The 27,062-nt window shown below is 39.5% G+C and overlaps 4 protein-coding genes across 4 annotated transcripts; 3 read left to right on the top strand and 1 right to left on the bottom strand.

Annotated features, from left to right (window-relative positions):
• Nucleotides 1-4,887: 4,887 nt before the first annotated feature.
• On the top strand, nt 4,888-6,995 carry LOC141832190 (protein NRT1/ PTR FAMILY 2.11-like). Its single transcript, XM_074719677.1, has 4 exons — nt 4,888-5,019; nt 5,100-5,317; nt 5,394-5,947; nt 6,014-6,995. The coding sequence occupies exons 1-4, from the start codon at nt 4,935-4,937 to the stop codon at nt 6,867-6,869; spliced, it is 1,713 nt and encodes a 570-aa protein (XP_074575778.1). The 5' UTR covers nt 4,888-4,934; the 3' UTR covers nt 6,870-6,995.
• Nucleotides 6,996-7,354: 359 nt separating this feature from the next.
• Nucleotides 7,355-10,235, bottom strand: LOC141831526 (putative 1-deoxy-D-xylulose-5-phosphate synthase 2, chloroplastic). The gene is made up of 5 exons (XM_074718902.1): nt 10,040-10,235; nt 9,795-9,962; nt 9,123-9,710; nt 7,841-8,995; nt 7,355-7,765 (listed from the first exon to the last, which is right to left on the bottom strand). The coding sequence occupies exons 1-5, from the start codon at nt 10,142-10,144 to the stop codon at nt 7,619-7,621; spliced, it is 2,163 nt and encodes a 720-aa protein (XP_074575003.1). The 5' UTR covers nt 10,145-10,235; the 3' UTR covers nt 7,355-7,618.
• A 2,416-nt stretch (nt 10,236-12,651) lies between these two features.
• Nucleotides 12,652-16,854, top strand: LOC141832057 (pentatricopeptide repeat-containing protein At4g39530). The gene is made up of 3 exons (XM_074719529.1): nt 12,652-12,818; nt 14,218-14,284; nt 14,389-16,854. Exons 2-3 carry the CDS (start codon nt 14,272-14,274, stop codon nt 16,836-16,838), a joined length of 2,463 nt encoding a protein of 820 aa, XP_074575630.1. The 5' UTR covers nt 12,652-12,818; nt 14,218-14,271; the 3' UTR covers nt 16,839-16,854.
• Nucleotides 16,855-18,331: 1,477 nt separating this feature from the next.
• On the top strand, nt 18,332-23,092 carry LOC141831908 (uncharacterized). Its single transcript, XM_074719329.1, has 5 exons — nt 18,332-18,412; nt 21,564-21,623; nt 22,410-22,487; nt 22,578-22,756; nt 22,838-23,092. Exons 1-5 carry the CDS (start codon nt 18,391-18,393, stop codon nt 22,934-22,936), a joined length of 438 nt encoding a protein of 145 aa, XP_074575430.1. The 5' UTR covers nt 18,332-18,390; the 3' UTR covers nt 22,937-23,092.
• Nucleotides 23,093-27,062: the final 3,970 nt, after the last annotated feature.

Here is a 27,062-nt window from a genome sequence, read left to right as displayed (position 1 = left end):
ACTTCTCCTGCGAATCCATGCGTGACACCGCCGATCCATCGCCGTTTTTGCCGCGCCGTCTGGCTACCGCCAACCATCGCCTCGGGCGCGATCGACGCGCCATTCACCCGCGCTCCGTCCAGTGTCAGATTCTGATCGGATAGTGGTCGAAATCCGACGTAATTGGGGTGGAAATAGTAAAATGACGCGGTCGGCATTGGCGTGACCACTGTCGACGGCGATCAGCCCGGATTCCGATCGAATCGCGATCGGAATCCGGCGGAGGACGGGCCAACGTTGCACGCGGGTCCTTCCTCGGTCGTCCGGTGATCGCGATTCAATCGGAATCCGGGCCGATCTCGATCGACAATGGCACATCCGGTCAAATTCGTCGGATTTCGACCACTATCCGATCGAAATCCGACGCTAGACGGAGCGCCAACGAGGGGCGTGTCGATCGTGCCTATATCCAATTCGCAATCAAATGTAAAATTTTCAACTATATATATATACATATTTTATTTTTTAGTAGACCTATTGGTTGACTTGTCTGCCCTGTAATTAGTTTTGAGTTGAGTTAAGTTGAAGATGTCCTAACCATCCAAGATGGCGACTAATCCATTAACCTACAACTCATCTGGAGTTGGGTTGAATTGAAAATTTCTTAATCAATTTTTTAATCATCTAAGATGGTGAATTGACCCATCTAACCGGCAATTTACTTTAAGTTAGATTGGGTTGGAGATTTCTTAACCATCCAATATGGCGGACTGGCTCGGCTCATCCGTTATATGATGGATTTTTTATGGATTAATCTACTCCTTCATAAATTGACCTATTTGAGCACACTACTCTCAATCTAGTATTGATTTGATCGTCACCTCCGGGACATAGTTAAGTTGGTTACGACGGAGCAGAGTTGCAGAAGAGGGTAAGAGTTTGAATCTCGACAAAGCTGAGGCATTACCCTTCTTCGTCATGGTCAACTGTAACTTCTCGATTTACCTCCTCATAGATGGTTGTGAAACTGATCATGTGAGCTTGTTGGATGACGGATTTCACTTTTTTATAGAAGAGTATTGATTTGATCGTCGAATTGCCCACACCAACCTAACCGACGCTCTCCAACGGGTGTTGACACGCAGGGCCACAAATAGAGACTGAGCCGATCGAGAGGAGCAATAGGTTCTATCCTCGGTCACAGACTCGATCGGGAAGCAGATGGAGAGCAGGAAGGAAGCTAAGCCATAGATTTCATACTAATTAAGGGATAAAATATGCGTGTTTTATTTCTATACACTTACCTAAAAGGGACGTTGCTATCGCCTTTGACTTCATCCCTGCACGTCATTATCCTTACGAGAAAGTTTTATAAGTCAAATATTGTCGGATCTTCATAAAGTTTTATTTCTTAGTGGAAGATAAGTTTCTGATTTTGATAGCCTCAATAATTTGGGATCATTTCCTTCACTTCACTTGTCCATTTGCGGATACAAATTCCTGATTTCGATAAGCAAAATGAGAATTTCTTTCTGACTTGTTAAGTGGGAACGAGAGGACCGCAGAGTTGGACGCAATAAATCCACGTATGATTGCAAGAGACAAGTCATGTGTTCCTTAGCAAAATGGCTTAAGGAATCCCACAAAAGATATGTCGTGATGTATTTGTCTTTGTTTGATATTATAAGAAATTTTGAATCTATTTTTGTTTGCATTCTAAGGTATCAAATTAATTAGCTCGACCGATTAACATAAAGTTTTTTTTTATAATATATGAATTGATTAAATATATTTTTTAAAAAATTTATTGGATTTGAACTTGGTGATTTTTTGCTCTATAATTATATTCAAAGGTAATAGATGAATTTTTTAATTTATAAAAGGTATTTTTTAAATAGGGATGAAAATTAAATTGTTGTTATCTGAATTATGGCTCATATCATAAGTCTCGATGTGAAACAATCCAAACTATTATTATTTTATTGTATATTTTGTAAATTAATTTATCATAGATAATGAGAAGTTCAAATCAAGGAAGCAAGTGTGTGTGTATGAACACCTAATGGAAATAAATGTGATCGTGAAATCAATCGTATATGACTGATGGAGTGACAGATTCCAATTAATGGAAATAGATGAGAATTAAGTCTATACTAATAAATTTCTAATACGTGATAATTATCATCTCTCTCAATTTTTTTTAATACGAAAGATGTAAGAGTATAAAAATGAGGGATAAATGAAGAGTTACAATAGGACTGTTCCTTCCAGATAAATATATATTTTTCATTTTCTTTCAATATGAAATTTCTAACTCCGTTCACGATGACAATACATGAAAATTTACAAATTAAAGAGTTTGACAAGATAAAATTGTCTGAACTTTTCTCCCTAAACAATAAAACTATGAACTTATAGAGAGAAACACCTTTAAACATAAAGTTGATTTAACCTTCCAAAGACACATAGATGTAAAGCTTTACCTTTTCTATAACTATTCAAAATACTTTTATAGTTTATTATTATTATTATTATTATTACCCTTTTATAAGTATTATAAATTCATTTTGATTGATCAGAAGTTAAAAGGTCCCTTTTTATTGTTTATTATCGTATTCCGTCTTTACATATTTTATTTTTTAAAATTATCTTTATTATCATAATTACTATCAATTATAACATTATGATCCGTAGTTATTCCATAATCCATAACTGCTAAGCTGCTACAATTAATAATAACCACTATGATCCTGTAGTATAATATAACCTTCCAAAGACCTTGTGTCGACCTCTACTTAAGCTTGAGTCTCGACCTCAGCCTCTACTTGATCTCATACGATAATGTAATCTCATTTTAGCCTCGGGTCTTTCTTTGTCCGCTTCTAGGTTGAACCCATAAAGCTGGTTCGCTTGTAAGATCATGAAACTTTAAGACTATTTCCTTCGAAAAATAAAAAAATATATCGGAAGCCATGGACAATTAGAACACGTATATCGGAATAGAATCACGTATTTCAGAACATTCCTTAAACGGGCACTAATGTTTCAAAGAACAACTCTATAAAAAATTGTTCATACCCATGGGCACAGACATGCACACACAAAACTCTAATTTCCCTAAGTTTTTAATCTCCTTCATCATACATAACTATAATTTGAGTATTAGAGTGGCTTACCAGGATCCATCCTCGGTGTCATTCTAACTCTCTTTTGGAGTGTTTTTAGATCTCTTCATCCCTTCCGGTGGGTATCTCTAAGAAGCATGCATGTCATCTCGTTCATTGACCGATGGCTTGATCATCCATAGTATTTGACGGAACAGTGGCAAAGTCAAGTTAATAGTCAAGCCTAGGTGGATGTTAAAAATCAAGACTTAATAGAGGTTAAAGAGTTAGCTTCCACCTCATTAACTCAGTTCGAGAACTCAGACTCCTCCTTCTATCAACTCTGCCACCTCGACTCTAGAAAATACAACCTCCTTGATTACCTCACCGACTCAGTCATCTTGACTCCAAAGGACACAACCTCCTCGACTACCTCACCGACTCGGTCATCCCAACACCAGAGAGCATAACCTCCTTGATTCTTTCATCGGCTCGGTCACCCTGACTCCAAAGGACATAATCTCCTCAACTCCTTCACAGGCTTGGTCACCCTGATTCCTGATGACACAGTCTCCTCGATTCCTTCATCAGCTTTGTCAGTCCGACTCCAGAGGGACATAGCCTCATCGACTACTTCATAGGTTCGATCATCCTGATTCTTAAGGACATAACCTCCTCGTTTTCTTTATCGGCATTCGGCTCGGTCATCCCAACTCCAGAGGACACAACCTCCTCAACTCCCCTATTAGCTCGGTCACCCCCGACTTCAAAGGATACAACCTCCTCAACTTCCCCATCAACTCAGTCACCCTAACTTTAAAGGATGTAGACTTCATGATTTCTTCAAATTTTAGTCATTCTACAGAAAGTCTATTGACGGTTACTTCGAATATTTATGCACATAATACTATGAGTGAATGAAAGAACAATTATAAAGATGTCAAACTTGATATCCAAGATATCCTCCCTAATACATGTGACAGTCAGTGAATGAAGAAGCAGATAACAATCGGATCTGATATCCTATTATTGTTGATGTGGAGATCATGATCTTTTCGGTGAATATATAAATTTGGAAGAAAAAAAACACGCAAAGGTAATACTATTTTGTTTTCCTTCTTCTCCCTCCTCTACAACTATTATATAATTTTCACTTTTTCCTAAGCTCATATGTTAACTTGAACGTCGAAATAACCATGCTCAATATTTATTTTAATTTTCATCCAAATGTTGCAGATATCTTTCCTCTCCCTCTCCAAGACCTTTAATACCGTCGTCTTGTCCCCGGGACAATGGTGCAACGGTAGGACATCCGAGTTGTGACCCAGGGATTATCCCCAACTATGACGTATTTGCAGAAATTTTTCTCCAAATGGAGAACGCAATCAAAGGATGCTGTGCATCTGGATTGACCGTCGTATACGCTTTCCGATTTACCCTGGTGGTCGGTGGGAAATTTCCTTGGGACCGAACCGACTACCCCAGAGATTGAGTCCATGAGACTGACTAAGATTTATCATTTTTTTTAATACCATCATCTTCACTGTTCTATCATGCTGACTTATCAATTATGATTTCAGACAGAACCAATACTCATGAACTCAATTAATCTGATAGATAAACGGTCTTCTATTTTTTCATTTTACCCATCCAATAAATTTGGAAATATGGGTGGTTCCTCCTCTAGCAAATGGACAATAATTGAGATGTGAAAGCTAAATTAATGATAATAAAATAAAACAAAATTTTCTCAGTCACGTCGTCTTCTTCTCTTCGTCTCCAGCTTTAAATACGACAAACTTTCCGACCAACCTGCAGCTTCTGCAACGAGCGAACCAGAGAGAGAGAGCAATGGCAGACGACAAGGAGAATGGCGCTCCGGCGGAAACCAAGAAGAACAACTACAGAGGCTGGAAAGCCATGCCTTACGTGATCGGTAATCCTGTCGACTTGATCCTTAATCAATCGCCAAAACCAGAGAGAGGATTAGTTGGAATCGGCTGGTGAATTGTGCAGGAAACGAGACGTTCGAGAAGCTGGGAACGATCGGAACGTCGGCGAACCTGCTGGTGTACCTCACCACCGTCTTCCACATGAACAGCGTCGCGGCGGCCACGCTCGTCACCGTCTTCACGGGCACCACCAATCTTTCACCGCTCGTCGGCGCCTTCCTCTCCGACACCTACTTCGGCCGCTACGCCACCTTGGGATTCGCCTCCGTCTCTTCTTTCACAGTAGGTGCCGTCGTTAATCCACAGTAGAAGAGTGTTTTATTTTTTTGAAGGAACAAAAAGGTGTAATTTTGAGCAGGGCATGTTCATTCTTACGCTCACCGCCGCCGTCCCCGGGCTGCACCCCGCTCGCTGTCATGGAGGCGGCGAGGCCTGCGAAGGACCGACAGCGGGCCAGGTAGCGGTTCTGTTGGCGAGCTTTCTGTTCTTGGTGGTTGGCGCCGGCGGCATCCGGCCCTGCAACCTGGCCTTCGGCGCCGACCAGTTCGACCCCGGGACGGACGCCGGTCGGCGCGGCATCAACAGCTTCTTCAACTGGTACTACTTCACCTACACCACCGCCATGATGATCTCCTCCACCTTCATCATCTACGTGCAGAGCAACGTGAGCTGGGCGCTCGGCCTCGCCATCCCCACTCTGCTCATGGCCTTCTCCTGCGCCTGCTTCTTCCTCGGTTCCCGCATCTACGTCAAGATCCTCCCCGAGGGCAGCCCCCTCACCAGCATCGCCCAGGTGCTCGTCGCCGCCTTCAGGAAGCGTGCCCTGCCGCCGCCCGCGGAGACGGATGCCCTGTTCGACCCTCCCCATCTCAGCTCCCTCGTCGCCAAACTCCCTCACACCGATCAATTCCGGTAATTTCTCCCAATTCATTCGATTGTTGACGTCAATCGACTGATATCGACCCCCAAATCTCGCAGATTTCTCGACAAAGCTGCGATCTTAACGCCGTCGGACGTGATTCACCAAAATCTCTCCGCCGCGAACGGGTGGCGACTCTGCAGTGTGCAACAGGTCGAACAGGTGAAGTGCATCGCGAGGATCATTCCGGTTTGGTCGACCATCGTCGTCTTCGAGATCGCCCTAGTGCAGCAAACTACCTACACAGTGTTCCAAGCCCTACAATCCGACCGCCGCCTGAACGGCACCAGCTTCCAAATCCCCGCCGCCACCTTCTCCGTCTTCACCATGGCCACCATCACCATCTGGATCCCCATCTACGACCGCCTCGTCGTCCCCTGCCTCCGTCGGCTCACGGGCAAAGAGGGCGGCATCACATTACTGCAGAGGATGGGGATCGGGCTCCTCCTAGCGATCGCGGCGATGGTGGTCTGCGGCCTCGTGGAAGAGCGGAGACGCAGCTCAGCCTCGCACATGTCGAGCTTCTGGTTAGTCCCCCAGCTGGTGCTCATGGGGCTGGGAGAGGCGATGGCGCTGATCGGCCAAGTGGAGTTCTGCTACAAACAGTTCCCGGAGAACATGAGGAGCCTCGCCGGCGGCACGCTCTTCCTGGGCCTCGCCTGCTCGAATTACCTCAGCAGCTTGCTCATTACGGTCATCCATCGAACGACTGGTGGGCGTGGAAGAGCGAACTGGTTGGCCGGAGACCTTGATCAGGGGAGGCTAGATTTGTACTACTACTTGATCGCCGGCATGGGAGCACTCAACTTTGCGTTCTTCGTGGTCTGCGCTAGGTGGTACAGGTACAAGAGCTCGGAGAAGGAACAAGAGTTGGCCTCGCAAAGAGCAGTAGAAGAAACCGAAAGCTCTGTTTGATCAATCACGTCCAAAAATACCAATATAATCTCTACAAACATGTAATACTATTGGAGTGTTCACGGCCGTAACTGGGCCGTAATGGGCCTTGACCACGTCGCTACCATGAATCTTAGATGATATCTATTTTAACATTTCTTATATAAAAAAAATGATAAATTTTAGTTAGTCTCGTTGACTATCGTGAGGGTGATCGGTTCGATCCCACAAAAATTTTCTATCGGCCACCAGAGTAAATCGGATAGTGCACACAGTGACCAGCCCAGACACCCAATATCCTTTAATTACGCTCCCCATTTAGAAGAAAATTCTTGCAAATACGTCGTAGCTGAGGATCAAACCGCGGATGTCTGAGTGACAACCTGAATATCCTACCGCGGCACCATGCCCCCGGGGACAACATTTCTTATATACAATTATAGTAAAAATGATTTTGATGCCCCTTAATAATTGCGATTAAAGGAAAGGATTAGGATGCTAGGTCATGAGTATCCAAATTTTACCGTATCAAACTTTTTTATATAACTAAGAAACACAACACTACAATCAATTGAGAATATACACACATGATCTGAGATGCAATATTGCTTTAGAAACTACACCAAGATTAAATGGTGCTCTGATTAAAAATTATAAGAAGAAGAAAAAAAAAAAAGATGGTATTTTAATTTGCATCTCATCGTCAATATTCTCACGATCACTTTATAAACCCATTTATTAGATAAAAATTAAAATTTATTAATTTAAAATTATTGCAGGGGCAATGCGTCCTTCGTCCTTCCCAGAAGATTGAGAACGGTCCCGGCAATGTGGCGCGAAGAAAGCCCGGCCGCCTCGATCTGATCCTGCGGTGCTCCGTGGTCGATGTACCGGTCCGGTAGAACCATTGATCTCAACTGCATAAATGAACCGAACCAATTTAGTTTGGACCGGCATTTTGTCAAATAAGTACCGATATAATTATTAATTACCTTGAGGTGTCCGTCTAGGAGGCCATTCAAGCTCAGGAAGTGCGTGACGTGGGAGCTGAATCCTCCGATGGAGCCTTCCTCCACCGTGATGAGGAATTCGTGCTCCTCCACCAGCCGCCGGATCAGCTCGGCGTCGAGCGGTTTGCAGAACCGGGCGTCAGCCACCGTGATGCTCACTCCGTGCTCCTCCCTCAGCTTCTCCGCCGCCTTCAAGCACGTCTGCACGATGGCGCCGTAGCCGAGCACGGCCACCCGGTCGCGGCCCTCCACCACCACACGCCCCTTCCCCACCTCGAGCGGCGTTCCCTTGTACCCTTCCGGAAGCGGCACGCCGATCCCGTTCCCCCTCGGGAACCGGAAGCAGCTAGGGCGGTCGTCGATGGCAGCCGCCGTCGCCACCATGTGCATCAGCTCCGCCTCGTCCGACGGCGCCATCACCACCATGTTGGGCAGGCATGCCATGTAGGTGATGTCGAAGGCCCCACAGTGGGTGGGCCCGTCGGCTCCCACCAGCCCCGCGCGGTCGAGCGCGAACCGGACGGGGATCTTCTGCAGGTCCACGTCGTGCACCACCTGGTCGTAGCCGCGCTGGAGGAAGGAGGAGTAGATGGCGCAGAAGGGCTTGAGGCCCTCGGAGGCGAGGCCGGCGGCGAACGTGACCGCGTGCTGCTCCGCGATCCCCACGTCGAAGCACTTCTCCGGGAACCTCTTCTGGAAGTAGTTGAGCCCGGTGCCGCTGCCCATCGCCGCGTGCACCGCCACGATCTTGTCGTCCACCTCCGCCTCCTTGATAAGCGACTCCGCGAAGTACTGCGTGTACGACAGCGTCGCCGACTTCGTCTTGAACTGCTTCCCCGTCTTCGGGTCGAACTTGACCACGCCGTGCATCTTGTCGTCGGCCTCTTCCGCCGGCGCGTAGCCCTTCCCTTTCTCGGTCACGATGTGGACCAGCACCGGCCCCGCCGCCGGCATATTCTTCACCTTCTCGAAGATGCTCACCAGATCTTCCACGTTGTGCCCATCCACAGGTCCGATATAGTACAAGCCGAGCTCCTCGAACAAGGAAGAACTTGTATTGCTCACCATTCCCGGCCCATAATCGTCCACCTTGGAAGCGATCTCGTGTGTTTGCCCGCCGATCTGCTTCGTAATATTCTGCAAAAGGACGCCAAAAAGGAACCATTTCAACAGGGGAATAGGAAATGGAACAATCAAAAGTGGCATCTTTGCGGCTTCAATCTGCCTCAGAAAAGGGGGAAAACAGAGGAAGTAAAAATGGCACCTTTGTGACTTCGCCGAGCAAGCGGAGCTGGCTGCTTGACTGGAGCTTGGTGAGGGCCTTGTGGAGCGCGCCGACGGGCGTCGCCGGGCCGTCGAGGGTTGCTGTCGGCAGCGAAACCTGCTTGTTATCGTTCAGCACGATGATGAGGTTGGAGTCCAAGTAGCCGGCGTTGTTCATGGCCTCGTAGGCTTGGCCGGCGGTCATGGAGCCGTCTCCGATGACCGAGATCACGTGGTTCTTCTTCCCCTGCAGGTCTCTGGCAACCGCCATTCCAAGCCCTGCGGAGATGCTAGTGGAGCTGTGGCCGGCGCCGAAGGCGTCGTGCTCGCTCTCGTCGCGCTTGGGGAAACCGGCGAGCCCCGCCGTCTGCCGGATGGTGTGCATCTTGGATCGCCTTCCGGTGAGGATCTTGTGAGGGTAAGCCTGGTGGCCGACGTCCCAAATGATCTTGTCGTCAGGGGTGCTGAACACATGGTGGAGAGCCACGGAGAGTTCTACCACTCCCAAACTCGAACTCAAGTGTCCACCGGTTTTGGCAACGGAGAAGACGATCTCCGCCCGCAGCTCTGAAGCCAATTGCTCCAATTCCTGCAAAAAAAAAAAAACTCTCCGTCAAAAATTTGCAAGCTTAATTTTGATGAAAAACTCAACGGCAAATGTATCAGTGATCACCTGCGTGGAGAGATTCTTCATGTGAACAGGGTAGTTAACGGTGTCAAGAATAGGCGTCGGCGGCTTCTCGCCGGAGTAATCGATCTTATACTCGCCTTTCTCCTTCGCCTTCACGATCTTCCCCTCGCCGCTCGCCTCGCTGCTCCCCCCACATGCTCGAACCGAAAACTAGTTTAAAAAAAAAAACCTTCGTTTAGATACTCCGAGAGCAAGTTCATGGCGACAAAAGAAATGGCCATAGCTACCTGAATCCTTCTCGCGTAATTAGTTCTTGCCCTTGAACCAGTGAGTGTTCTCGCCAAAGGGGCCGGCGAAGCCGACATGAAAGAGCTCACAGAAACTGCCTCCATGTCGATAGATCGTGATCAAGGCAATCAAGAGGAAACGAGAGGGAAGAGGAAGAAGAAGAAGAGGGGCTTGGTGAGAAGAAGAAAGGGGAAGAAGAGCGTATATAGAGAGGGTTTCCTGGATGCTTTGGTTTGTAATAAATGGAGCAGATTCATGTCAACGGAGTGATCAGCACGCAGTTTGGGTCAGAATTAGTCCAGCTATTTGTGCACATCTGAACCCTTTATATTTTGATATTTTTCAAAGGCTTGGTTGAATTTCCACGCTGTTATATATATATAATTTTTGATTTAAAAGTTAGATTATAATATTAAATATAAAAAAATTTAAAATAAAAAAATTTAGTTATTTATCGGATAAAAAATATATATATATACAACTAATATCCTGCACGATAAATTTGTGCGCGCCCGTGAGCGACACCACAAATCCACCGCCACTGCCACCGCCCTTGCCACGCCGTCCGACTATCGCTGATCGTTGGCTCGAGTGCGATCGACGCGTCGCTCGCTGATGCTTCGTCCGACGTCGGATTCTGACTGAATAGTGGTCAGAATCCGACGTAATTTGGCCGCAAACAACCAAATCACGTGCCCGGTAATGACGCGATCGGGTCGGATTCCGACCAAATCGCGGTCGGAGATCAGCCGAGGAAGGATCGACGTGCGATGCTGGCCCGTCCTCCGTCAGATTCTGACCGTGATTCAGCCAGAATCTGGCCCAATCGAGCTCGCCAGTGGCGCAGTGGGTGATTTGGTTATTTCCAACTAAATTACGTCGGATTCCGATCATTATCCGATCGGAATCCGACGCCGGACGAAGCGCCGGTGAGTGGTGCGTCAATCGCGCCCAAGCCAGCGCCCGACGGTAGCTGGACGGCGCAGCGAGGGGGGCGACAATAGTGGTGGGTCTACGATGTCGCTCACGGACGCACACGAATCTGTCCCGCAGGATATCATGTTCGTATATCTATATGAGACGGAATTAAAGTGGAATCTAATTTGTCCTTTAAAACGTGAGTATTTTTATTTCCTTTTCTTAAATGAGAGAGAGTATAAATATATATTTGCACGTTTAATTGCTATGGTCAAAGATTTAGTGCTAGTCCGTTTTCCATGCAAACAAATAATAATAATAAAACAAATTAAATGTTATACCCGCCAAAATGCTGATCATAAAAAATGTAATCACATTTTTCGTTTTTTTGACATTTCGCACACAAAAATTATATTTATTTATAAATAAAATAGAAATATTAAAAATAATCGGAGGAATGAAAGACATTATTATTGAAAAAATAGCTCTTGGGGCACAAAACATAAGTATTTTTTTTTAATTTATCAAATAAATTTTTATGAGGTTGAGTTGATTAATTTTAAGATTAATCTGTTCGGAGGGATAGATATATATCATAAAAAAAATATTAAAGAAATATTTAATTATTATATTCTTCTAAATTATTTATTTATTATCGATACTGATATTTGCAGCTGTTTTCCATCTTTCCCCTCTCATTTTTATATTATTTTTAATTGCAAAAAAAATCGTTTTATTTTTTTATTATTTTTTTGGGTGTCGTCTCAAATAATGATTTGACATCCAATAATTCAAGGCACAGTCTACGTCTAACAATGCCGGTACATCTCCACTACCGGACCCGTCAAATCGTGGGATCTGCGTTGACTTTTTCTTCAGTCAAAGCCAAGCATTTGTGGCGGTGAAGATTTTAAGTCCAAGTGATTAAAGAATTGTTGACTCATAATCTATTAAAAAAGGATCTGGCAAAAAAAAAAACTAAAATATAAAGATTTTAAAGGCAAAGGACTAAAATTGTGTTGTTTCTAAAATATTCGTCTCAATTTCTTAAGTTTAATGAGTATAAAATTTTAACTTGTCTTCTAAAATAAGTTTTTTTTTAAATACCTTTTATTTTTACACTCCATTTTAAAATACAATATAAAAAAATATTTTATTTCAAAAATATCCTCATTTAAATTTTGTTATAAGACATATGGTGTTGCTAGGTAAAATAAAATTGCTCAAATTTATAATATTATTATATCAAGATATTTTTTCAACTCAATTAAAATTATTTAAATTTAATTAAAATTGCTTTAACATACCAAAATGTTAAAATAATTTTTTAAAGTTAAAAAATATATAATGAGATGCTCTTTAATAATTTGTTTAAAAAATGTCTTTTTTATTGATACAAAAAAGAAAAATTATCCTTTTAATTTTCTTTTCCTTCTCAATTTTTTATTTAGAGCTAAATTTTTTTATGTGAATTTTAACCTTTTCTTATTCGCTTGCGGACTTTTTTATTTAATAATTTCGAGATCATTATTATTATTATTATTATTATTATTTAATAATCCAGTCCCTGTTGTCAAATCAAATTTTAAACCGGTCGGACGCGATTGATCGACTCGAACCGGTATCAAATCGTCCGTGACTTGGTGACCTGCTTCGTAAAGGCCGTTTGCCTCCTCGCCACTTCCTCGTCCGCGAACGCGAGCGTCCGCCGCCGCAGGAATCGTAAGCTGCTCCTCCGTTCGTACGGTCCTCGCCGCCGCCGCTGTGCTCACTGCCTTCACGCGACCGCCGCACATGGTCCACCGGGATTCGTCAGTGTCCCGGAGGCCTTCCGCCAGCGCTTCCTCTAATCACCAAAAGGTATCTTATTGCGCTGAGAAATTCGTGTTATTCGGTAAATTTACGGGCTCGCTTCTCTAGGGTTCGGGTATCCTAAGTTGAACACAATTATCATATTCTTAGAATTTGTTTGAAATTGTTGATGAAATCACGAAAGCACAATCTCTATTTGGTGACGCGAGCTCTTATCTATGATATTTGTGATTGGGATTTGCAGTAACAAACTATTCTGGCACTTTATTTGAGTGAATATTATCTTCTTTTTTATCTTTAGTTTCTATTTGTCTTTTTTTTCTTTGATCAGCTTGAAGTAATTTCAAATGACCAAAGGAAGTCAAGTATGATTCCACATACATGGACGCCATGATTTGCTGACATGAACAATATAGGATTGACTAATGTCCTTCGAAACATGGCTAGAGTTCATAATTTTGTCTCGTTGATTTAGGAGATCATTATGTTTGTTTTCCTTTGATGTAAGAATAGTCTCATGGAATCCTTATTGAAACTTTGGGCACTGTAGTTGTGAAGTCATTATAAGCACAAGAATGGTATAGGAATTTTAGTGTCTAATACTCTGGAAAGCAGCTATGCAGCAAGTTGATGATTGTGTTTATTTAGTTCAGATAACATTCTTAGTGTTATGGAGATAAAATGCTATGACCAAGACAATCAATTCAGATTTATAAATTTGGATATATTTGAAAAATAAAAGCTTATTAAAGAGAAAAATTGCACACCAAAATGAGATGCAAAAATTTTACATTCAATAACATCTTACTTCACTGCAAGATTTGCAAATACCTGCCTTGTCCTGTCAATAGCAAAACATCTACAATTTATATAGGGTCAAATGCACATCTCTATGTGTTTTCTTAAGTTAGCAGTTGAGCATGAGATTATTTCTACAATAAACAACGCAAATAGTTTTTTTGTTATGTATGTTCTTCACTTTTGTCTATGATATAGTTATTTTTTTGGTCTTTTTTGCTTGCATATATGATTTTTTAACCGCACAATATAATGCAATATTATTTATGCATGACTTATATTAGCCCGTTGGTTTTTTTTTTGTTGGTTACATTTGTTTGGTGCCCTCAGGGGAAAGATCCTAGCACCTCCACTGGTCTCTCATTTGTTTATGTTTCAGCTTAAATTTGAATCACACCATATGGTAGGCCAATCTGTTATAGTTTGAGTGCCGAAGTTTTCTTGTTTTAGATTTTTTTTAAGGGTTTGTCGATATAGTTTTCTTTTGTAATGTCGCATATAATTAAATACAATTCTTATAATATTCTTATTCATAAGATCAATTTGTAAGACAAGTTGTATGTAGATCATTACTTGGTCTGCTTTAGACAACTATGCTATGTATTTACATTCGCTGCCATATTAAAGAGTTGCATTTGGGTATTGACAGATGGATGTCATATGAAGATGGGACTTTACTGTTTATTAGCTTCAACTGTAATTTATGGCTGTAAAAGGTATATGTAACCAAGTCCAATACTTGGAACCTTGCTGCTCTAGAATTATATAAGAGGCTATACTTCTATATGTTTTCTCCCTCATATATTCTTGATGTATGCAGCTTCTTTACAAAACTTCAGCTCCATTTCACGTAACCCCTTTCTGAAAGCCCAAACTCTTGCAAATTTGTTGCAGTTGTGCAACTGCAATCATAGCCACCATCACCACCTCCAACCCATCCATGCACAAAATATTGTCAGCGGATTCAGTTCTGACCTGTTCCTGAGTAATCTTCTTCTCAATGGCTACTCAAAATCTAGTCATCTTCGATATGCTCGACGACTGTTTGACAGAATGCCTACTACCAATTTAATCTCTTGGTCATCAATGATTTCCATGTATGCTCAGCATGATCAAGGGGGAGAAGCTATTTCTCTCTTTTGCTTTTTCCGTAGGTCCTCCTTTGAGTGTCCCAATGAGTTCATACTTGCTAGTGTCTTGCGTGCTTGTGTCCAGTTGCGCATGCTCAATTTTGCTTGCCAAGTTCACAATCTCATTGCAAAGACTGGTTTTTCTGTTGATGTTTATGTGGGCACTTCATTGATAAATGTCTATGCGAAGGTTGGGAACATGGATGAGGCGATGTTAATATTTAAGGAGCTCCCAGTGAGAAATTCTGTAACCTGGACGGCGGTCATCACAGGATACTCCCAAATAGGAAGAAGTTGGGTGTCATTAGAGTTATTTAATGAAATGAGAAAGCACAGAATTCAACCTGACAGATTTGTTCTTTCAAGTGTCATTAGTGCTTGCTCGGATGTAAATTTTCTCAAAGGTGGAAGGCAAATTCATGGCTACCTATACAGGAGTGGGGCCGAGATGGACATTTCGATTAACAATGTTCTCATTGACCTCTATTGCAAGTGTTGCAGGATACAATTTGCACGAAGACAATTTGACTTAATGAATGACAGAAATCTTGTCTCTTGGACCACAATGATTGCAGGGTATATGCAAAATTCATTGGATTATAATGCAATCGATCTGTTTTCAGAAATGACTCGACTTGGATGGAAGGCTGATGGGTTTGCTTGCGCAAGTGTTCTCAATTCTTCTGGGTCTTTGGTTGCCTTACATCAAGGGAAGCAAGTGCATGGGTATGTAATCAAGGCTAATTTGGACTGCGATGAGTATGTTAAGAATGGACTTCTTGATATGTATGCCAAATGCAATTCACTGGACTATGCAAGAAATGTTTTTGATCGCATGACTGAATACAATGTGATCTCTTACAATGCAATGATTGAAGGATACGCTAGACATGAGAAGCTTGTCGAGGCAGTTACTCTATTCAATAGGATGAGATCAAGATCAGTGAATCCAAGTCTTTTGACATTTGTGAGCCTCCTCGGTGTATCAGCTTCACTTTTGGCTGTAGACTTGAGCAAGCAAATTCATGGCCTTATGATCAAAGATGCAGCAGCATTGGACTTATTTGCAGGTAGTGCCCTGGTTGATGTTTACTCTAAATGCTCATTTGTGGATGATGCAAGAGCTGTCTTTGATAAGATGGAGGATAGGGATCTTGTGGTGTGGAATGCAATGATTTATGGATACACTCAAAATAGGCAAGGGGAAGAGGCTCTCAAGCTCTTCCACCAACTTCAAGTTTCTGGTTTGATACCGACAGAGTATACTTTGGTTGCTCTCATCATCGTTGCTAGTAATCTTGCTAGTCTGTTCCATGGATCACAATATCATACCATGATCATTAAGACAGGAGTCGACTTTGATCCTCATGTTTTGAATGCCTTGATCGATATGTATGCAAAATGCGGTTGCATCAATGAGGCCTGGACATTATTTGCTTCCACTCCTGGGAGAGATGTCGTGTGCTGGAACTCCATGATATCAAGATACGCCCAACATGGACATGCAAATGATGCTCTGAAACTTTTCCAAATGATGATACACGAGGGAATCAAACCGAACTATGTAACATTTGTCGGTGTGCTATCCGCATGTGTCCACGCAGGTCTTGTTGAGGAAGGATTGCATCATTTTCATTCTATGGAAGACATATATGGGATTGTACCAGGGAATGAACATTATGCTTCGGTGGTTAGTCTTTTGGGAAAAGCAGGGAAAGTGCACAAGGCAAGAGAATTTATCGAGCAAATGCCAATCGAACCAGCTGCAGTTATTTGGAGGAGCTTACTCAGCTCATGCCAAGTAGTTGGTGATGTAGAATTAGGGAAGTATGCAGCTGAAATGGCAATATCAGCGAATCCCAAACAAAGTGGATCTTATGTGTTACTGTCAAATATTTTTGCTTCGAAGGGAATGTGGACTGATGTAGAGGAAGTTAGGAAGGAAATGGAACATTGTTTAACAACAAAGGAACCTGGGTACAGTTGGATTGAAGTGATGAAGGAGATTCATGTTTTCATTGCGAGAGGTAGACAGCATAAGCAAGCAGACCTGATCTACTCCATGCTCGATGGGCTGACAAAACTCATTAATGATGTTGGATATGTTCCTGATCTTACCCTACTGTCGACCTGCGATTGATTGAGAAGTACCCAAAGACAATAATACAGAGGTTTCTAAATGCCTATTTCAACGAATGAGTTTTCTTTTCCCAATCAAAGTGAATTATTATCCTCTTTGCCGTGGTCAATGAGTATTTGAATTGAATTTAGAACTGAAATATTCCTTCTTTGCATTTCAGGTCTGTACTGAATATTCATGAGTTTCCTGAAGACCTTGCTGCCAATATCCTGTCCTCAGATCGACAGGGCCTTGCTGCCACCTCTCGCTGCTGTTTTCGTGGAGACGACGATGGCAACGGAAGAGGAGATAAGCCTCTCTCCGCCGTAGGAGGCGGCGAAAGCGGCTGGTCCTGCTGAGACAGCGACGACGACAGTGAAATTGGAGGCAACTCTTGCTGCTGTTTCGGAGGAGACGACGACGATGACGGAAGCGACTGGCTCTGTTGCTCCACCTCCGACTGCGAAAGCGGGGACCTTTCTTTCTCCGCCGGAATCATCTCCTCATCATGAATGGCAGGAGCGCATGGATACACACGTTCTCGTCTTCTATTAACACAGAATCGGATGAAGCCGAGGGCTGATGACACTCTGTTCGCCTGCGCTTAGGCAACCTCGGCGGAGACCGGCAATCGTCGATCGTCATTGTTCTGCTTCTACTACTGCTTTTCCTTGAAGTCTCTCTGATTTCTGCTGTAGAAAAGAGGCAGTAGATTAGAAGAGCGTGGGAATCAAAGAGAGCTTAGCTCTATTATTTATAGCGACAAGTAGAGAATTAGCAGGAAAGCGAAACAGAAACTAAACGGAGTGGGATTCTATTAGCGAATTAATCGACTGGTTTGTTAAATCGCGACTTAATCCACTGTTTTGTAAACGAGAGAATTACACGACTGATTTGTTAAAGAGCGAATTAATCGACTGGTTTTTAAAGAGATTGTGGCTCCGTCAACTCGATAGATTAAGAAATTTTAAATCCAAAATATATTATGGATTAAGCGGAACAATTCATACTTCCATAAAAAAAAATACATTTAAATTACAATTAGACAGATCAATTTAATTTTTTATTTTTATTTTAATTTTTAATTTTAATTTTTAATTTTTTTCTTCTCAATTTGTATGTCAATTCGAGTCCATCATGGACTAATCCATCTAAACTTGTATTAATAAAATTTTAATTCAATTCATATGAATCCGACTCGAATTTAAATGTTTATTTATAATTAAAAATGACAATAATAGTTTTGAAATTTTTTATTGACATGTAAAAGTTCCCAAGCTGACGTAATGCACATTTTGTCTCCGCCGATGGATCTGCTGATCGGACGGCTGCTATTTTCTCCGCGGCATCATCGCCACCCTTCCGGTTCTTCTCTAATCCGATGCTTCTAGAATGGATATTTTTGTAAATTTGATAATGCTCAAGGGTAAAAATGGGAATCCGCCTCCACCTCGACCCTTCCTCCTCCTCTATATAAACACCTGGACCGTCACGTTTTGCTTCTCGTTTCTTGGCGTCCAAGTTTTCTAGGGTTTCTTCGCTGGTTCTCCTGTTCTCGTCTCGATTTGCCGTCATGCCTCGCCGTAGCTCAGCTGGTATGCTTTCGATCTAGACTTCAGCCTCTATTGCCTCGTCAGTGATTGGATCCGCTAGTGCATCGTGCTACTGTGTTGTTTTTCTTTCGGTTGATTTTGTTGTTGGTTTCTGTACTTCTCCAGATATTCTCGATTTTTTGTTCCTTTGATCCTTACTTCTCATAGATCTGTTTTCCGTTGGCAACTGTTGATTTGAATGATTTAAACCACGAACGGAAACAAATCTCGATATGGGAAGTTGACCAAAAGGTTTCCTAATCGATTATTTGCACGGGTTGTTGTATTAAGATCAGGTCCTTGGCTCTGTCGAAATAAGCAAATTATCTGCTCAAGTTTTTTTCTCATTAATTTGTTTCAACTCGTTACAGATAGATCTTAAACATGAATATGGATTGTTTAATATTAGTTTTCTGGTTCTTACTATAATTATGTAGTCGATTCCTGCACAGATGTTTTTGTTTGATGAAAGTTATTTATCTGATTATGTTTCGTCTTGTGTACACTGATCTTGAAAGACAATAGTGGAGGACTAGGATCTTCTTTTTAACTTGTTTAGATACTTTCACAAATAGATCTATATCTATTCTTTGATTTATATCCTGACATACAACATTTATAATTGTTTGATACTATAATTTGAGATCATAGTGATAGATATGGTAATGGACTCTTCAAAATGTGATTCACTGGCATATATTGCTTGTGGAACTGTTAAATAGATGTGTGATGATGCTATTGACACTAATCAGCGGATTTGTTGGAATGAACAGAAACTCTCCGGTCTAATTTCTTCCAAAAGTCTTGTAGTCCTTCTCTTGCAATTGTAACTGAAGGTGGTTCAAATATGGTGAATCAATAATGAAAATGTGTTTTGGCTTTCAACAATTTGAGTGTTGATTAATTTAGAAGAGAGGCTAAAGGAAAAGTTGGACGGTGCCAACTTAATCATATAATTTAAATATTCTAACCATTCTCCAGCTAATGTGCCCTCAAATCATTTTACAATGAATTTCAAAGTTGACAGCAACAATTTCTCCTTAATTTACTCAACATGGCAAAAGCTATGTGCATCTTTATAATTTCTTAGTTATCTATGTATCAAGTTGATATATATTTTTTGTTTAGTAAGTTCATTTTACTATTAAGAATATATATTTATTGAAACTTAAGAAACTATCTTAATATGTTTTAAGTCCTAACCAGGTGAAGAATTGGGTAAAAACATAAGTGAGCAATCTTGTTGGATAAGAAGCAATATCACATAAGTAAAATGTAGGAATTTCAAAGTTCTAAATTAATATTTGTTAGTGATGCTTTATGAGGTTTACAAGTATTGGCCTTCCTTGTGGAATATAGGAAGAAAATGGTGTTAATTCAGCTGTCACTTATATACCTAAAGTTGGAAAATTATACATTCATCGTTTCATAATTATGCATACATATGTGTGTATATGTGTTGATTTTTCATTTATGTTTGATGTATGTGCTTCTATAGGTCCCTGTACTCAATTCTCTTAATGTGTCATGGGCAAATTAAACTGTAAGATTTACTAGGATGAAAAGTCAGAATGCATTTAATTACCAAGGCTTTGAACTGGGAAGTAGATATGACAAGTTGGTATCTAACCTGGTTAACTTGGTACAGGTATCCTTAATCAGGTTTGGTTTTGTTTAAAATTGCTGGTAAATGGTCAATAATTTATTGGGTATGGATTTAGTTAGTTCCCAAAATTGCAGGTAACGGTGGTTCCCTACTGTTAGGCAAGATCCTAACATAGATAAGCTATATTATCATCAACTAATAGTTATGTGTTTGCTTCATCTAAATTGTACATATGTATCCATAAATAACTCCAAGGGTGATCGAGAAGATCAAAATAACTAAACGCTCATAGAAATAAGCTTGGTGATATTGGTTAAATAAGTGAAATGAATGAAAATGATTTAAAATTTAGGTAAATAGAGATGACTTTAAAAACTTGTTGAGCATTCCATTATATCCTAACTTGATTCTTGGTGAACTTGCACCAGAAGGGGAGAGTCTTCATCTCCTTCTAAAATTCTTAACCTTGTTGCTGTTTGATAATCGCTACCAGATAAAGTATCATTGTCTATTTTGCCATCACTTGATTTGATGCCTCATTCATTTTTCCTAACTTTTAATCATGGATCAAGGAGGATATTGGATCGAAAGACAACCCAATACTCTCTCACTCAACAATTGTTCTGCCCTTCAATTAAGAATTACTTTATTACTTAAATAAATCCTATAACATAGTAATATATATTAACAATTTAGTATTATTTAGTAATTTTTATTGAAAATATTTTGCAACCGTTTATAATGTATTTTCAATATTTATAGATTTTTATGTTGATATATTACATTATTACAGAATGGATATATACTGACATAATAATCATTCATTTATTATATACTCATATAATATTTTTATATATAGATTTATTTTTTTCCCCGTATTACATACATCTAGTCACCTAGGCTAACAGCCACAGGCATCCCTAACGTGCATTCGAAATCCATCTAACGATTGGAACAAAATACACAATTGAAAACATTGGCAGGAACGTCCTGAAATTATTCAAACTTGAAAAGAACCAACCTGACCTAATCAAGACTCAGATTACAGCAAGTCAATCTGATTTATGAGTAATAGTGTGTCTAATTAAATATCTGCTATTTGAATCAGTTTAAATTCTACTTTTTATGATAATGGAGTACTCAAATAAACTGTGGTTGTACATGGATACCCTCAATTGATCAACTAGAACTTGATTATTAAACATATTTGAGCATTCAAATCAATTAAAATGGATTGGGTAGCCATGCATACCTGATTGTTGTATACTCATTATCATCTCTAATCAGGAAAGTTTTAAATATGATCTTTTCATCCCAACCAAAAGGACCATACACTGCCTTCTTAGAATTCCAATCCTTTAGTATGTATGCTTGTCTGTATTATGCTGGTTAGTTTCAGAAAAATGTCAATATTTTTGTTGCATACGCTTCTCCTGTCACCTCTTTCTTGTCTATGCATATTCCAGTTTACTGTGTTTCTTACCTTTCAGGCTGTGTTATATTTTCCTGTCTTCATCTCACATATTTCTTTATATACTATTCTTATAGGTCGCTCTGCCTCTCGTCCTGCACCACGCCCAGCTCCAATGAGGAATCCTCCACAGCCTGGTATTCCTTTTTGTTTTGAAACGATGATCAGTTTGCATGTGTAAATGAATATTTTACTTAGTGTTTTTGGCGGTTGCATTTGTTGAAATTCTTAGTATTAGTTTTCCCCAAGTACATCTCGTTGTCATCTACTTTTCTTCCTCTACTCTGGCTGTATATTAACTAAGTTCAAATCCTGGAAAACTGAACAAACAGACTCATCAAGCATCCTAGGAGTAGATCAGAAATAGTTGAAACTGTTGAAGAGGATTTGTAAAAAATTCATGTCAACCCACATAATTATTGAGTTATTCCATGTTCAATCTATTTCCCCCAAACTCTCTCTTTCTCTCTCTCTCTCTCTAGAGAAAAAGAAGCATGTTTTTTAATGCATTGATAGCATCTTGAGACTATAGACTAGATATAGATTCCTCCATCTCCTGCTATACAAATGTTTCTTTGGTGCAGCCTATCAGATTGTCATGTTATGTCAAGTACTGTACTATTATCCAATGGTGTTTGTTTTCATGTATCTGTTTGGTACAACCTCCCAGCTTTGCTAGGATGCCTGTGTTGTTGATCTCCTATGGTGCGACATGATCAGCTTGGGTGAACCAGTTGGTTTCTCAAATCCTTCTTCATATGAAGAAAAATCAAATATTGTTGTTGGATTGTGATATTTGCAATGTGGTCTAAACCCATCAATTGTTTCACCCCTATATTTACTCGGCCTTGAATGTTCATCCAGCAAATTCTAATAATACTTGGGAAAATTTGAACTTCTAATTCACAATTTGGATGTTGCAGTTCGTCAGGCACCTCCGCCAGCTCCTGTTCAGAGTGGTGGGTCCTTCCTCGGAGGAATTGGATCCACCATCGCTCAAGGTTATCATCTAATTGCCTCTATCATCTGTATATGCTAATTGTTGCCTATCTGAAAGTAGATATCGAGTATCTTATTGGTTCTCTTATCAGGCGTGGCATTTGGCACGGGCAGTGCTATTGCTCACAGGGCTGTAGATGCTGTTGTGGGGCCTCGGACCATCCAGCACGAAACTGTGGTATCTGAAGCTGCTGCTGCTGTTCCTGCTGCCCCAATGGGTAATGCCGTTGCAACTGACGCTTGTGGTGTTCACTCCAAAGCTTTCCAGGATGTAAGTTACTACTACCGTTTTTCAACATTGAATTTTTGAAAATGGAGCCTCACGTGTTCGCTTTGATATTTGTGGATGCAGTGCATTAACAATTTTGGCAGCGACATCAGCAAGTGCCAGTTCTATCTGGATATGCTGAATGAATGCCGCCAAGGTTCTGGTGCTTCGCTCAATGCCTGATCTGTCAATCTTCTGAATTCTGATTGACCATGCAGATGGTTTACAACAAATAGCATTCTGCTCCTTCAAGATACTATTAACTCTTCTCTGTTAAATAATGTTTGCCGTAACTCAGGTTCATTCATTATCTTCAAGCAAGTCGAGTAACTTTGCCAATTTGATTTTAAAAATGAGCTGTTTAGCCGCCACTGCACGATTGGTAAGGTCGAATTTTATCTTCAGTAACATCGCAAATTTCTTTATGCAGGAATTATTAACCTCGAATTTTATTCTTGAAATTTATTATAACAATTTATTTTGAACTTCTGAACAAATTATGTTCAAAATTATTGAAATAATGTAGGATAAGCTATTGTTTTGCCAGTTCGGTTTTGTTTGGATCAAGATGTAGGTTTACATTTTGAAATATAAATTGTTTCGTATAAAGTTAAACTGCACGCTATTTAAAAGCATAGCGACGGTATTTGCTTACCCAGTTTTGTTATCGAATTTCTCGAGAAGGATGCTGAGCTTTAGATTTTCTATGATTTGAAAAATTAATAATTTTTTTCTTAATTATCTTTCAAATTTAAAATTAAATTAATTAAAAAATATCGTTAAATTTAATTGAAATTAAATAAAATTTAATTTATAACAAATAAAATATTTATAATTTAAAAAGTATTTTAAAAATATAAAATTAATAAATTATTTTATTAAAATAATTATTTTATCAAATTATCTTATTAAAAGATATATTTATTTATTTTAAATTTTAAAATAAAATTAATAAATTATATTTATTAATTTAATAAATTATTTATTAAAATTATTATTTTAACTTTTTAAATTTTAAAAATAAAATAACAAATTATATTTATTTTTTAAAATTTATAAATTTTTTAAAAATAATTTAACAAATTATTTTATTAAAATAATTTTTTATTAAAAATATAAATTAATTTTAAATTTTAAAAACTATTTATTTTTTATATATTATTAATTTATTATTATTATTTTTTAAATTTAATTTACCTTATTTTAAAAATAAATTTAATTAAGAGTAATATAATAATATTAAATTGATTATTTTTTATTCTCTTTATATAAATAAATTAAATCAAACAATATTAAATTATATTTTATATCTAAAATTTATATAATTATTTAATAATTACATAACTAAAATTATATATATATATATTATAATTTTAAAAAAAAGGCACTAAGTAATTCAAAACCGCATACCATGAGTATGGCCACTAGCCTTAGATACATAAAATAAGAAAAAATAATATATATATATATATATATATATATATATATATATATATATTTCTATTATTTCCTCTGTTTTACTGATTTTTATATTTTTTATTTTCTTTTGTTTTTTTTTTTTTAAAAGGAACTCTAACCCAGCATGGCTGAATCAAGCCTGAGGCTGGACGGTTAACCTAAAAGTCACAAGCCATGTATGACAAACCAGGCTGGCCGGACTTGATAAGAAAATGGGTCGAGGCCGAGGCCATGCCTGACTGATCCGCCCATTTTTACATCTCCATATAAGCCCGTGCTCTTACCGCCAAATATCAACTCTCTGATTTCATAATGTGCGAATGGCATGGAATCCGTTACAGTAGTCTCAGGACGACCTGCCAACAGTTTCATATTGTATTTAGACTATAAAGTTCTTAAGTGAGATCAATACCGGAAACGAGAGGTAGTTCGAAGGAAGCTCCACGGGCTGCTTTAAGGGCTTTTTTTTCCATTGACAGGACCACAGCAGTTAGGAAGCAGAAAGGCGCCATCCTGCAAATCATTTGTTGTACAGAAAGTTCTTCTGAATCACAATTTTTAAACGTGTATGATCATAAATATCTGCTACGTACTCAAGATAAAGACTTATCGAATTTTTTTCAGGTCAAGTAGTTGAGCGAGTAGCTTATGCACTTGTGAAGTTTTAAAAATACTATACGATGAAAACATATTAAAGAAGGAATCATGATGGACCGTTAAATCATATATCTTGCCCATTGGAAAGGCATAGCAGATCTTAGTAAAGTGCCTAGGTTACCATGGTCCAGTGAATATTAAGAAAAGAAAATGCTCAAGTCAGGCTGGAAACTATGGCAATAAATATATATGAAAGAACAATCACTCGACTCCAATTCCGTCACATGAAAGATAGAACATGTACTTTTTTAATTTACAGATAAATGAGGGGATTACAATATCTTTTGAATCGAGATATATACGAGTAACTCAACTGATAGAGAGATGATGGATGATAGTTAATCATGTTTCTTTAAAGTAAACATATTAATGTCAAAGTAAAATTTAATTTTTAGGCCCTGACATATTATAATATCAAAGTAAAATTTGATGTTACTATTAATGTCAAAGTAAAATTTGATCTTTTCACATATTTTGATCCCACCAATCTAATACCGATAATAATTAAATTTTTTGAATTTTTAATACCAAAATTAATAGTAATATTGCCATCCATGCAGACCTTTTGTTTGGTGTTCCACAGACCCATTTTTACAAGCGATTAAAAAAAATAGTATTAGAGCCTTGTCGTTTTTAAGACCTTTAGTTTATGATTCCTTCAAACTCTTTACAAGAAAATAGAAGATTAGACTACTTGGATTTAGCTCTAAATTAGATTGCAGATACACTTAAATTAGATTATGTTATTTTCATATCATAGCATCAGAGCCGGCCCTGGCCCAGGGCAACTAGGGCGCCCGCCCAGGGCCCAAAATTTTAATTAAGTGGGTAGAATATCAGAAAATTTTATGAGATTATTAGATATGGATTAAACCCGTTAACCCGGTTGGAAAACTTATAGCTTTCCTGTTTCCCGAGTTTATGATCGCCTTTCCTCTCCAACCGATCGGCGAACGACGCTCCCCATTCGAAGCCAGAGAATGCATCGCGGTGGTTGCCGGCGGTCAGGAGCGTCGCCCAACGGGCTTGAATCTCGTCGGGTGGGCTGGAACAGATTGGGTGGCGGCGGCGATTAGCGCGACGTGAGCAGAGGAGTTCAGATATGAGAAATCGAGATCGGTAAGTTAGGGTTTCTTCGGATTTGTGGTTTTTCCTTGGAATTCCTTCAGATTTTGGAAGTTCTTGAATTCATAGGTTGTGGAATTGAAGAGCATGGTGGTTTTTGATCGGAGAAGAGGAAGGCAGAACTTGGAACTAGAATCGGAGATTTTAGGGCAACAGAGGTAAGGTTTCTGAATCTAGTTGTGGTTATTACTTGGATCAAATTCTGAATGGTGATCGGATTTCATGGTTTCGGGATTTCGATTTTGGTGGGGTTGTGATTTCCTTTGAGATTCCGGTTGGAGCTAGGGATTTATCTTTTGGGATGATTTTTCTGTTGTCTCTATTCAATATTTTCTTCTATTAAGCAAATGTGTTGGGTATCGTATAGGTTGCAAGCTTTGTGCTGTTTTCCACTTCCATAGAATTATCACTTAAATAACATTTACTTGGACCATTAGTGAAATAATAACATTTACTTGGACCATTAGTGAACCTTTCTGCTAAAAAGGTTGAGGAAGAAATTTAGGCTCTTATGAATGGAGAAATTGCTTTGAAGTGAGAAATGTTAACTGGAGGTGAAGGGTGGAGGAGTTAGTTCAGCTCAGAATAGGTGTTTGGAAAGGAAAAAATGGAGGAATCAATTGTTGCGACACATGAATCTAAACAGCAGTTAATCAAATAACTCTTACTAAGAAATATTTGTACAAAAAGAAGCCTAACAAATAGGATTTGTGATATCAATAAGAACCTTTCTGTTTAGGTTCTATTTGAGCATAGTAATCAGTTAAAAGGACCATAATCATGTTGGATATTTCATTTGTAATAAATGAATAGCAAAATTTATTTCATTGGCTTAAAGAAATTCTTGTAGTTGACGAATCCAACTAAGATCATAAATGATGAACATTGTTTCTCTTTAACTAGATGTTGTAGTTGACTTCATGAAGCATCACAAACCTGCTAAAAAATTTATTAAAAAGGGTAATTATACTGCACATCAGAGATATTGACTGTTCATAAAAAAAAGGTGGAGCATATTGATAGAAGTAGCTTTTCAGAAGGTGTTCTTGAGAACTAAGAAACCCTAACT

Source organism: Curcuma longa, chromosome 7, assembly GCF_044706935.1.
Source record: "Curcuma longa cultivar G26 ecotype Majalengka, Jawa Barat chromosome 7, ITB_CL_G26_1.1, whole genome shotgun sequence".
Taxonomy (NCBI): domain Eukaryota; kingdom Viridiplantae; phylum Streptophyta; class Magnoliopsida; order Zingiberales; family Zingiberaceae; genus Curcuma; species Curcuma longa.
This window is presented reverse-complemented; position numbering and strand designations above follow the sequence as displayed.